At 39.3% G+C, this 13,309-nt stretch overlaps 1 protein-coding gene across 1 annotated transcript in view; it reads right to left on the bottom strand.

The window, feature by feature from the left end:
* Nucleotides 1-1,180: 1,180 nt before the first annotated feature.
* Nucleotides 1,181-13,309, bottom strand: part of ADAMTS5 (ADAM metallopeptidase with thrombospondin type 1 motif 5) — a 49,324-nt gene continuing 37,195 nt past the window's right edge. The window contains exons 7-8 of the mRNA XM_054218014.1: nt 12,536-12,711; nt 1,181-9,016 (exon numbers count right to left, since the gene is read on the bottom strand). Coding sequence (XP_054073989.1) covers nt 8,440-9,016; nt 12,536-12,711 — 753 coding nt within the window. The 3' untranslated portion in view covers nt 1,181-8,439. The remainder of the gene's footprint in view (nt 9,017-12,535; nt 12,712-13,309) is intronic.

Raw genomic sequence — 13,309 nt, 5'->3', positions numbered from 1 at the left:
GTGCATCCACACCTAAAAATGAGATTTGGGTCTGCAAGTTGAGAGTCTTGGGAACAGAAGTCTCCCTCCTCATATATAATTACGTATAGTTTCTGAAGAGGTGAAATGTCACATTATGAAGAGATGGAAAATACATTAAGAGAGAATGAGTTCATCTTCCTGATACAGAACAGTCCCTGCACAGTAATGGGATTATGACAGCGTTGGACATTTGAGAAAGTCTATACTTCTGTCTCTGCTCTATTTGATTTGTGTACAAATGGATTTCCGTTCCCAGTAAGGGCCTTCTCTGAGCTACTGCAAACTTTAAAATGGGAAATAAAAATGGAATTTTGGGAAGATATGACCTGCCATAATTACTCGGTGACATTGAAGTTTGCTACACAGACAAAAATACCAAGGAGGTACTGAAGTATCTCTGAGGTGGTAACACCTGTGGAGTTCTCTAAGTAAAAGTAGAGGACAAAGTTGTGGCATAGTTTGCACATCTGCTGTTTCTACCTGCAGGTGGGCAGGAGGAGACAAGGAGCTGGTGGAGGTTTTGCTCTGTCCCAGCCTCCTGGCTGAGGAAGGACACAGGGAGGGATGAAAACCTGTTAGTCAATTTTTACCGAAGAACGTAGCAGATAATTCATGTCCCTAGACCCTTGAGACAGGGTAAATGGTAAAACTGCCTTCTAGCGGAGGTTTTTCACTTCACCCTTTGCTGCTGTTGACCACTGTGTTCTTTCTGAAGGGAAGCAACCATTCTTATCACTATCGAGCGTAAATCTAAAAGCAAGATTTTTGGAAACATCTTTATATAGACTATGTAATAGTAATATTACAAATATCTAATATTATGCATATATATAGAGACATATAATGTACCAAGGAGTAGCAGAACAGCTCTCTTGTAATGCGGTTCAAGCAGATTTATATGTAGTGTAACAGATTAGCCAAATTTTTCTGAAGACCTTGGTACCGGCAGCTCTGTAAAGCTTCACTGCCGTTGCTTGAACAACCTAGGAAGAAAAGTTATTCCTAGGCATATATAAATTGTTTCTGTAAATAAAAGTCAATTTCATTTACAATTTGCAAAATGAAATACAGCAAAAACTCCACATTAAAAAAAGGCAAAATCCCAAATTCATAAAAATGCCAGGAATCAACAGATTAGACACACACATGGGGTAAGATTTAGACAGGATGAGTTTACTTCTACTTTTGGAAAGAAAGCATTGTTTTCGGGAACAAGAAAAACTTCAACTTAGCGCTGTGGAATGAGAAAGGATAAGCAAGAAATCAGCGTGCAAATTGAATTATAATGCATAATAATACAGTTCTATTAGAAAAGTAAATCTTGGTAATAACGCCTGTTAAGAGCCGCAGTTCAATCGGAGGGGTGCACAACTGTCTCACCAGCCCAGCCCCCTACTTACTGCTCTTACCTTTCCTTTGACACATATGCGGTACCACCACTGCTGCACACAGCGTACACCGCCACTACCCGTTCTGGCAGGTATTTACTACTCTTAGACTGGTTTATATGGCTAATGACGAATCTCATTCTGAATATCTTAATCCGCGAATTCTGCGGGACATTGCGTTTGGACAGAAGCCACGGATTTCACGGGGGGCTTTGGGGATGCTCAGGAGATGACAGGTATATGCGATCTTTCTGAGCTGCAACAAACAGGAACTTCGTCTAAGGGTCTGGAGAGGCACTAAAATGCCGCTGTCTGCACTCTCCTGTTCTATTTCACGACCCACAGACACACTCCACCCCACCACAACTAAAGCGCAGTGTTTACACACAGAAAGAATATCAATGCCTTAATGCAGGGATCAGCTCACACTGTCTCATCTGTCTCTAGGAGGGCACAAATGGCAAACAGTAGCCCACAAATATACCATATAGAACAAGTATTTTGGACCTATGATACAGTTTATATTTATTACTTTTACTGAGATCACAGAATCAAATGTTTTAAGATTACAACTGGTAAATTATACATATGTAATAGTTTACAAAACAAAATATTGGCCTTCAATGTGTCATAGTACAGTGTAGACCTTGTACAATTCAGTTCAAATGAATTTATATTTTGCATAATATTTATGATGTAAACTGGCTGACATAGCAGTGCTCTATAAATGTTAACTCTCTTCGATTAGACACGTACTAGAATGAAAAAAGGGTTTTGACACATCTTGTTTTTTCAAAGGGTACTGGTATTTCATCCAAGTTATCTGCAATGCACAAAGCGACACTTTCCAGAATATGCCGAGTGTATAAAGAGGCCCATGAAATAAACCGAGCAAAACCAAACGTTGTGCTTTCCCATTAGTCTTCCCTACAATACCTCTCCTGTTTTATCTTATCTGATGTTAGGCAGATGACCTGGCAATAGCAATTAAATGGATTTATTGCTATACAGGAGTATTACGCCGTCTCTAATTTACTTGAATTCAGTCTATTATTTCCTGTATCTGATGGGATTTTAACAACACATATATGCTTGACTGTCAATGAGTATGTTTCATATGATAAACTATCTGAAAATTTCACAGTTCATAAGATAAATTGTGTAAACCAGTTCCTATAAATTAAAAGACAAATTATGCTGTCACTTAAAGTGGTATAAGTCTGAAGCAGCTCCTGCAAAGCCAAATGATGTAATGAAGTTACTCAGAATTTACACAGGTATAAGTAAAACCGGTGTAACTATTTTACCCTGTAAGTGGGAGTAATGGAGACCCAAATACTCGTTTGTGTATATATGTACATGTTTGTGTTTATATATGCACAAGCATACACACGCGCACACAAAAAAATATGCATTTGGCCACAGATAAATTATACATGTGCCCATCTATGTGTTTCAACACGGGCTGCGCAAGGCTGAAGTACGTGGAAATGATTTTAGTGTCCTTACAGTGACCGGGAGCCTCTACAGACAACTTTCAGGGCAAATGACATTGGGAGTTTTGTTTTCGAACTGCAACTCTGCGGTGCCCTGAGCAGCGGGGCAGTACCAGCATGTGTGGTACAGTGTGTCCGGAGAGAAGTTCTTACACCACTCACCTGGAAAGACTAAGAATGTATTTGGGGCGTTTTAAATTTTGTATGCTATCACTGAAAGCTTGCACTGGTAATAAAATCTTCTAAACTACAAAGTTACTTTTTGTGGTGCCAGCTGAGGACCTGACAATTTCGTTAAGAGTCATTACCGGTACACATGATAAACCAGAAATATCTGCATTTGCAGCGTTATTCAAAACAAGAATGTTGAAGTCGCTTTACTATACAAGCTAGTATCAGTGTACCCACAGTAAAAAACCCTTTTGAAAATGTTACCAATGAGAAGCATGAATGCAATGATGCACTCTGGCAACTCTATAAAAATTAAAAAAAGGAACAAACCCCTCCAAACCAGCAACTTTTTTTCTTAAAATTGCAGCCCATGCTCAGAGAATCTAATCTTGGCTCTTGCCATAGGCTCCATCTGCCTCAGTGACACAGAACCCCACGGCATTCATTAGCCCGAGGAGAAACACTCACCTGAACACATTGCCGAAACCCCACAATTATTAAGGCTTCATCCTCACAAGTCCAGTTTAAAGCCTGGCCTGCCCTAAGGATGGTCAAAGTCAAGGCTTATAGTAATTCCCTGGCATTTTGGAGTGGGTTTTAAGTGAGGGAGCATCACCCCCTGGCCATCGCAATTTCATCTAAAGCCTTGTGGCTGGCTCTGGGTCTTCGGGGGTGCCTGGGTGGCAGCAGACACTGGGCAGAGAGGCTGAGCTGGAATTTAACTCGTGTGAATGTGGGCACTGAGAAGCAAGATAGCTTTCAACAGTCTGAAATAGATTATTTGGGGTCTGTAGTACTGCCCTTATGGTGAAGCAGCTACAGAAGACATTTGTATTGTTAAATAAACTGACTGTAGAAAAGCTGTAGGTTTGTCTATATTGCATTTTTTCCCCTTACACTGGGCCCAAAACAAGTTCCCTTGAGTACAGCAGTAGTTGGACTGGATGAAAAGTGGAAGCAAACAGATATTTTTATTTTCAAGGAAACACCGGGAATGCGTGCTTTGCTGGCTTTTTTGTGTCTAACTTTGCCTGACGTGGTGCAAAGAGCTAGAATACAACGAAGTAAAACACCGCAAAGCCTTCCAAATTGGGTTTTTGACTTTTTATAGCCATATATACATATTTATATATGTATATAAATGGTGGAAAGATGGAAAAAGTAGCTTTTTGAATGGTTCATCCTTCGTAAATCAAATCATACATTGTTTCAGCTCTATTTTTAAAGAGGCACCCAGGAGTTTCTCTGTAGCGTTTTCACTTCAACACAAGAAGCCGCATGAGAGAAGACGCCCTTGCCACCCTGACAACTCAGAGAAACTTCATTCCCATCTAGAGGACTCCCATTGACTAGAAGCCTGACCTTGCTCCCATTGACTCCTACCAGCTCTGGTGGTAAATCCCGGAGGCGTGCAGCATGAACCGCAGGCACCTGTGCGAAGTCAGTCTGTTGTCTGACTTCTTTAGGAGATGGTATGTGGTTGGTTTTTTTTTTTTGGTCCAGAGACCTTTATGACTTGCTAGTTGAGAGATTTTAGAAGCAAAGCGTAACGAGGAGCTTTGAGCTTGAGGTGTCACAAAATCAAAAATCTACGACTTCTCTAAGAAAAAGATGGTAGCAGAAAAAGAATATACATCTATACAGTGTGCACACATGTATACACATATACTCCTGTTTCATGCAGAAAGCTTTCTAAATAAAAATATACAAAAAATAACCAGTGCCATACATTATGTAAACTCACAAGGTGTACTTTCAACACAAATTTGAAGCATAAATTAAGAGAGCAAGAAAGAGAGAGACAGAGACGATAGCAAAACATTTTAAATATAGAATTTGCACAATTGGTATTTTTGTTAAATAAGAATAAATAAATTCATTACATCCGTTCACATACCAGTTGTAAAAACAATAAATTATTTTATTTTTTTCAGTGCTGTGTTGCTTTTTTTTTTTTTTTTTACAATTGTGATTAATCCACAAGATTATTCCCTCTCCCCCTTGTGATAAAACTGTTTCCACAGGAGGGCAGCTAAATTTAATTTCTTGTATACAGTCAAACCAAAGATGACAGGCTTTTTCCTAGTGAGATTGTCTTATTTGAGAAGCAGTTGCTCTAAAACCCACCGATGTTTACGGGTACAACTCCACCCAAAGGTGCTGGAGATGTGTGTCCCCAAAAGTCAGCAAAGAGCAATGCTCCGGGTTTCTATCCCCTGGATGCATTTTCTGAATCCTGTTTGGCAACACTCGGTGGTAATGTAAACAATGACATAACAGTGTGAGTGACAAGGAATTTAGTTGAGAACAGAAGCTGAAATGACAAAGTCACATACCTTGCACCAATTCTTTTCATCAGTTACATGAGATATAGCCATGACTGACACAAGCAAGGTTTGGAACTGGAATCTGATTACAGAGAACAGCTCAAAAGCAAGTGCAAACTAGAGCAGGCTGACCTAGTATAACTTACACTTTTAGGGTTGCTTCCTTGGTCTGTCTCCTTTGCCCTCTCACCATCTAAAGGCAACTGCTTTTTGCTCATCACAGAATCACAGAACGGTCGGGGCTGGAAGGGACCTCTGGAGATCATCTAGTCCAACCCCCCTGCCAGAGCAGGGTCACCTGGAACAGGTGAATGCCTCATGCCAATTTGCTTTGTTACTACACCGGTGAAAAGGGAAAAATCACTCTAGTGGTTTCTTCTCATAGTTATTTATTTTTTATAAATAAACTCTTTCTATGAAAAAAGATACTCAATCTAAGGAAGCATTAAATTTATACCCGCGTATGGTATTACTCTTCTGGAGCCTGAATAGCATCCAAAAGCTTTACTCATCCTGTTGAATATATAATAAATTATTACTATGATGCAAACACAAATACTTGCACATTCTGTCTCTATTATGATAAAACACATGCCACTTAATACAGCAGTTCTATGTTGAGACAGATGTTAAGTCTACACTGAGACGCATTAAGTCTCCGTATTTTTCCTCTCATGATGGTTTCTATTTGTTATGAACTTTTTTGAGAGGTTCTAGAACATGTTTAATACATATATATAAGTACAAAAATTAGATTATTTGAAAGGAAAATAAGACACTTCAAAATGATCCTCTGTTAATAGGAAGAGAAGGCATAAGTCAACTTTCTAGAACTCTGCAACTATTCAGAGCCTTGATCTCAGTTCTTAGGGTGGGATCACAGACTAAGTGGGGAATTTTCCTCAAGATCCACAATTTTGCATAGTCCTACTCCTAATAAAAAGGCCACACCATTCTTGGAAGCTGAAGATGACTAGTAACATTCGCTGGCAATTCATTTTGTCAGAGGAAGAGGCCCTGCCCCTATTACTGTTTATTTAGAACAGGCTACACAAATAGATACTTCTCCAGGTTTCATACTTGTAGATGTAGCAATTCTATGCTGTGTTGAAACCATCACATGCTTTCTTAGAGTTCATACAAACATGCCACAGTTGCAAAAACATGTTTGTGTCAGCCTGGAGTGAGACCTGCCCTTCTTGCTATGCGCGCCAACAAGTTTTCTCTCCTGATCTCACGACTGGGATTTTCAGAGGCGCCTGGGGTATTTCAGCGCTCCAGTACCACTGACTTACAGCTGCGAGGCTCGTCTGAAAATCCTCCTGCAGTCTCATACTCACCTGTGGGGATGAAGGGAGGAATGAAAAACAGACGAGATTCTTTTTTCATCCACTTATTACAACTATTTCTTTTGGTACCTGTTATTTTAGAGCTTAATTCAAAGCCTGCTGATACAAAAGGAAGCGATTTTGACAGGGTTGCTATGAGGCCTCCACCTGTTACTTGCATAAGGTGAAATGCCCATCCTCGGTCACAGAACTTCCACCAGACAAGAATGGGATTCAGAAGCTGCTGCCAGTGAAAACAATTACTAGTACGGTAATTGTTACAGTACAGCTACTGCCTGTACTGTGGAAACAGTCTTATTGGTATCGGGCAAGTCCTCCACATCCTGATGTGGTTTGACTTCCTAGTCACCCCTCTTCCTCCCAGATGTGGTAGACATACAAAACATGAATGCCTTCTGTAGCTTTAAAAAAACAAAACAAAACAAAACCAAAACCACACACACAACAATCAAAAAAGACAAATAGTTACAAACTTTTGCTGGTAAGATGAATACCAGAGTTAGACATGATGGACAAAACAGTGATAAAATATTAACTGCTTGCTGTGTTTTTTTGACCTTTATAGCCTCTTCAGAAGATCCAGGTACATTACACATTGTTAGATTCAAGGTGGAAGCCATAGAGAAAATAACAGAGAAAGCAGTTGAACACAGCCTCAGAATATCTGAGTTAGAAGACACTTGATTATCTTACCTGTAATTTTTGGTTCTCTAACTAGTTTCTACAAAATACAGTATGCCTTTGTTTTATGGAAAGAAGAAGCTGGCAGCCATTGTTCATCGACAACCCGGACCCCAAGCTGCGACACAGCTGGAACTAGTGGAAGGTTGACAAGCAAAGTGTACACAAATTCCTTCTAGCAGCCAAATCCTCCTCCTGTGTGCACCTGACACACACAGGGTGAGGAGTCACTGATGGTGCTGGTATTTCAGCAACGTACATGTGGGAATCCCTGGTCTGCAAGCTGCTGCACTGCTCCTTCTCAGAATTACTTGGTGGAAACACAGTATTTGTCATAGAGTAATGATCTGCTGTCAGGAAATTCCTAGCACGAAAATGTGTTTCCTTTTGTCAAAACCAAAAGGTATTGTTTTTTAAAACCAGCAGCAAGCTCTTCGTTTTCCAGTAAAACATCTGCGGCCCTTTCTGAAGAATGGATCGAGTCCACAAGGGCTGCAGATATACTTTGGTCAATCACTTTGCCTATGTACTTTGTCTTTTGATTTTTTAATAGAACCAAGTGATATAAAGTGACATACCAAATGAAAGATATTTACAAAACAGTATAAAACAAGCTACTGTGGTATCATGAGTACATGTGACGCTTTCTAAGCACATACTGTATTAGAGGTAGGTGAAAAAGGGGAGATGATTCTGTAACCTTCAAATATCCCAGGATCCTCCATTCACTAGTTTTTCTTCTTTTGCATTATTTTATTTTATACTTTTGCAGACACAGAGGGCTTATAACAACTTTAATGCTTAGTTTTTTGACATATTAAGATCACCCTACTATTACTTAAAGCAGTGCACATCTTCATTTGGTCCAAATAGGCAGATTCTGCCCATAATTTGAGACTGTATGTAAGTACATTGAAGCCTTTGCTTCTCTCTCTGGGCAGACCTAATACCAGTATGTCAACAATGGCTTAATCAAACCTCTTTCAAAGAAGGTCGCAACCACAGGTTAACACTTTTTCAACAAGCACTGTTTAAACGCTGACGGTCTCTGCGAGAGAAGACATCCCTTAGCTAATTTTCCATGCCCGTCTTTGCACTGGACAGTCCTGGTGTGCCATCCCGTGTCACATGTTCGAGAACAAGAAAGCCACGGCCCCGTAACCCAGCGGGGTTGCGTGAGCTGTGGAGTTACTTTGCTGCTGCTGCCGCCGCCACTGCTGGTAACAGAGTTAGTCATTTGCCCTTGCTTCTTTGGCACGAAGAAACTGTAGCGGACATCCACTGGTTGAGTGGGGTCAGTCGCAAGTATCTGCACAATAAGAACCTCTTTTGTGGCAGAGTGTCCCATCGCGTGCAAGAAATCATCTTTGTGACTCCAGCCGCTGTAGTTCATGACAGTCCCATTGATGTCAATGATTGTTTCTGAAGTGGAGATCATGTATTTTCCATTAACAAGGTACTCACCGTTTTTCTTTTTCAGGGCCAGGTAGGCAGTGAACCTGCTCTGGTCCTTGGTCTTGAACTGCCGAACTTTGATGTGGGTTGCCCCTTCCGGGATTTTCACTATATCCGTGTAGCCCTTGCTGAATGAAGGGAGAAGAAAAAAAAGTATTCAGTAGCTGGTGTGAAATAAACCTCAGGTCTTACTGGAAAGCCCAGTGAAGTCACTGGAATGACACATCTTGCTTCATTTTAGTTCAAGCCCTGAATCCATCTGGCTTGAGGCTCATCTAAGATTAGTTTAACAAGGTTCCACTGTTTGTCTATTGATTTGTTCTTTATGTTCTTGAAGAAATATCTACCACACTTGAGTTGCTTAATCTTAAGTTTTAGTAACGATTTTACGTGAGTCAGATACAAGAGGAATGAAAAATAACAGATAGCTTATATATTTCAGCAAAGGGTGGGAGATATGAAATACGATGCACGCTTTGCCTGCCAAGGAAAGATAATGAGATATGCATTGGTTACAGCTGTTTCTTGCTGTCTTTGCTATAATGATGATTAAGGAAAGCATGAGCAGAGTAACAGCTGGATAGAGGTACCTTGGGATCATATAAAAATAATCTTGATCACTGAGAAAAAATTTGTTTACTTTGAAATTCATAAAGCCAAAGATTAATTGTCAAGTGTCTAATACGAGGTGCACCCAAATGTTTAATTTGTACCACCACAGAGTTCTCTCAGTTGCTACTTATGAAGTAACTTAATGCAGATTAGAAAAAGATATTTAACTCTTCTACGGAAAGTGACAAGCATTCAAAACCTGCAAGTGTGCTGGAACGTATCATTATCTCAAGTATGTTATTTGTTTTAACTTTACTGATATATAGAAAAAAATCTGAAGACTACACATAGCTATAAGCTACCAGCTGGACTTTGGAGACATGCATTTTTCGTTTCTAAACCTGTGACAAAACATTCTTCAAGTATCTCATATCTGAAAAGTTTAGTGCTGAAACTTTTAGAAAAACAGGGATGAGAAAATATACTAAAAATATATAGAAGTGAAGGTGTCTCCCTTGGGATTGCCTAAAGAACATACTGATAATTTCAAGAATTTTTTGGCTGTAGAGACCGCACAGACTACAGATTAAACGCTTGTGCTATTCCCCTGCTATTGCCAGCCACTATGGGACAATGAATAAAACTCTATTGATTTAGCACCTCCATAAACCTGAAGGTATATGGTGCAAAAAACAGGCTGGGGGGACTCTGCTCTACAGTACCGCATACATATTTTTACGTAACAGTTGCCAAAATAACTCTGTTATTAACATTAAAAATGTTATTAAAGTTACAAAATCGTTTGTTTAAAAACTAAAAGCAAAGCTGGAGAATTCCAGTCATGTGCACAAAGAACTTTAACGCTCCACGTGCAGAAAGAAGCACTTAATTCTCCTGTTTCACAACTTCTGACTATTTGGCGTTACTGCCTTTTTAAGAAAGTTCTTAGGAAACAAATTTTCCAGAAGATTATGTTTTGATTGCTTTAAAAGAAAAAAGTACAAACAAATGTTATTATGGCAATTGTCTGCAACGGGAAATACTAGTTTCCCCTTGTACGTTTAATAGTTTCCCAGTACATTTTAATGAACAGGTTGCTACAGTTCGGTTTCTAATGGACAGCAATGTAGGAGCTGCTATTTTTCAGTGTAGAAAAGATAATTTTACTATAGCCACTGCCATTTTATATGCATAAACAAGTTTACAGACAATTGAGTTTTCACTATTTTAATAAGGGGTTTAATTTAAAGTCAATTGCTCACATAAGGGAATTGTCTCAAGCAATATTTCCAGCAAAAAATAAATCCTCGTCACCCCAACATTAAATCAAAATCAAGTTAGAGCATGCTTGTTACTTACAGGTTGACTATTACTTTCTAAACAGGACAATATTTTGAAGGCATTGAGGTTGAATTAGTATTTTACTGTCTGACCAGTCTCACTTAAGTTAAAGGTATGATTTGAGGAGTAAGACGGTAACTTCACAGGAATAATTATAATAGAATCTCACCATTTCCAAGTTTATCTATGCTACAAATCTGGCCACACTGAAACTCATGGAGTCCCTTTAACATTTTTGCTGGAGCCTGGATTCCAGCAAAGGATCATTACTGAATCCCATGAAGTGTATGTCACACTGTCTTCTTCATTTAGACATCCCAGACATTTCAATATTTACAAATTGGAAAAGATTTGGTTTATATAATAACTAATTTGGATGGAAAGTCATTCTTTTTGGCAGAGGTGTTTTGGCATCCTTAGGTGAGTAATCATTGGTTTACCAGGAAGAAGATTAGTTATGTTTATTTTTAGAATAAATTCACTTTCAAAGCCATTTTTGGCTGCTATTAATCAGTATGTCAAAATGTATAGAAATAAAAGGTCATTTCAGGAGTCAGATTTCAACTTCTGGTAGCTTTCAATATGCTATGTAAGAATTTGGAAGATATAAACCAAAATCAAGTTTATGTACATTTGAAAAGATAGTACACTAATAGAGTCACAGATACCGAGTAGAAATTGTCAACTGAAAGTTTCTACGAGTAGATCACTACAGCAGTCCTGTGAGAGCTTAGAATCTGTATAAATGATAACTAAAAATCCTCATTTTCCTATGAATCTTTATAATTGAAGAGGGAGGGTAACAAGAGTTCAGACAGAAGGCAGACTTACTTGACATTGGTACCTCCCTACAAAGCTTGCTGATGCCCTCAATATGGTCAGGGAACACCATGGGGGCAGTTCCTTCTATTTTACTTGTATTAAGTTTTATTACAGTTAAAAGCTGAACTCTGACAGAAAGATGTCTCATGGATAACTGCTATAAATATTTTGACTTAAAAAAACCAACCCATCTGGAGATTGATATTATGCCAACGGACACGAAGGGATATAGGAAATGCCATGTTTAAGCCTATGTTTACTTTTAACATCTCATCTGGTCATCTAAACTCCACATATGCTCAGGAGTATGAATGTATTTTTAGGGTATAATCTCTCTCAGCTATGAAGGAAGACTTTTACAGCTGTGCTCTAATGCTGTCTGCTTCTCTCCACAAACTACACAAGGAATTAGTGTCGCTCAATCAGGTGGGATGTCCTCATTGTCATTCAACATCAGATGAGATGAAACATGCTCTCTGCGTGTACTTTCTAACACACCATCATCTGGGAAATGCAGAGGTTTGGATACATCCAGATTATTCTGACTCCAAAAACTTTCTGATTCATTCCTCTCTTCCCTTCCTCCTCTCGTCTAGAAACCACAAGCCATCTGACCAGCAAGATTAGCAAGCAGCACAAGATATTATGGCTTATTCTACGCAAACTTCCTATTACTGGCGGCTCACCTGTATCACTGGCACTTTGTGTCAGAAATGGACTGGGTACAGTGTTTTGCCAGTTGATTTTTTGGCATTTTCAGGGTATAGTTAAGAGGCCAGCTGTAAACATCTGGAAAGCGCAATAAAGCACAGGCAATGTACTTTTTTGTTCAATCTTCATGTGAAAGTAAATTGCATTTCGGGACAGAAAGCAAGCAAGCACATGGCACAGATGCACAACAGGATACATCTACTAATACTCAAGATCAATACCTCTTTTTGGTAAAGGTTCCCATGACTTTTGTGCAGCTGGAATTGTCTCCTCCACACACCCCACATTTGTCATATTGGAGCTTTGAACCAATGATGCCATCACAACCAGTTCGGATGCATTTTCCACGGACGCAGACTGAATTACTGTACGGTCGACACTCAGTACCATCAGTTACCTAGGCAATCAAGTGACAGTTAGTTAAAACTACCAGGGAAAAGATTTGCTTTTGTGAATCTGACTGGCAAAACCCAGTTGCTTATTTATGTCCCCCATACAGAACAGAGTGCCTACCCTGACAGCCCAGACTGAGTTTCTCTAACGTTCCCAGCACAAAAGCTGATGAAATTTAGCAAAAGGCTGAAAGTAATGACAGACAACTCCACTGTAAGGCTCTAAAATGACCCTGGCTTTAATGATGATCTCACAGCTTATTCATAATAACAGTACTTGTAGATAGTGTTGCATTTGAGCTATCCAGGACGAAATGTGACTTTCATAACATTTCGAGGCCGAAAACTGCAAGTATAAGTGTGGGAGACATTTCAGTTTGAATTGCATCTGATATAACAAACTGGCCACAAGTTACATCTATGGTAATTGGCTAATTATTCTAAACTAATTAGCTCCATAAGAGTTACTCTCAACTCCCTTAACATAAGTCAGGGTAAGACTTATTCTTTTGCTCATATTACTCTTTCTTCTCCAGAAAACCCCAGAATGACAGATGATTCTCCAGGTAGAAAACCCTTTATCTACTACTGAAAACAAAGTAG

Source organism: Rissa tridactyla, chromosome 1 (assembly GCF_028500815.1).
Source record: "Rissa tridactyla isolate bRisTri1 chromosome 1, bRisTri1.patW.cur.20221130, whole genome shotgun sequence".
Taxonomy (NCBI): domain Eukaryota; kingdom Metazoa; phylum Chordata; class Aves; order Charadriiformes; family Laridae; genus Rissa; species Rissa tridactyla.
This window is presented reverse-complemented; position numbering and strand designations above follow the sequence as displayed.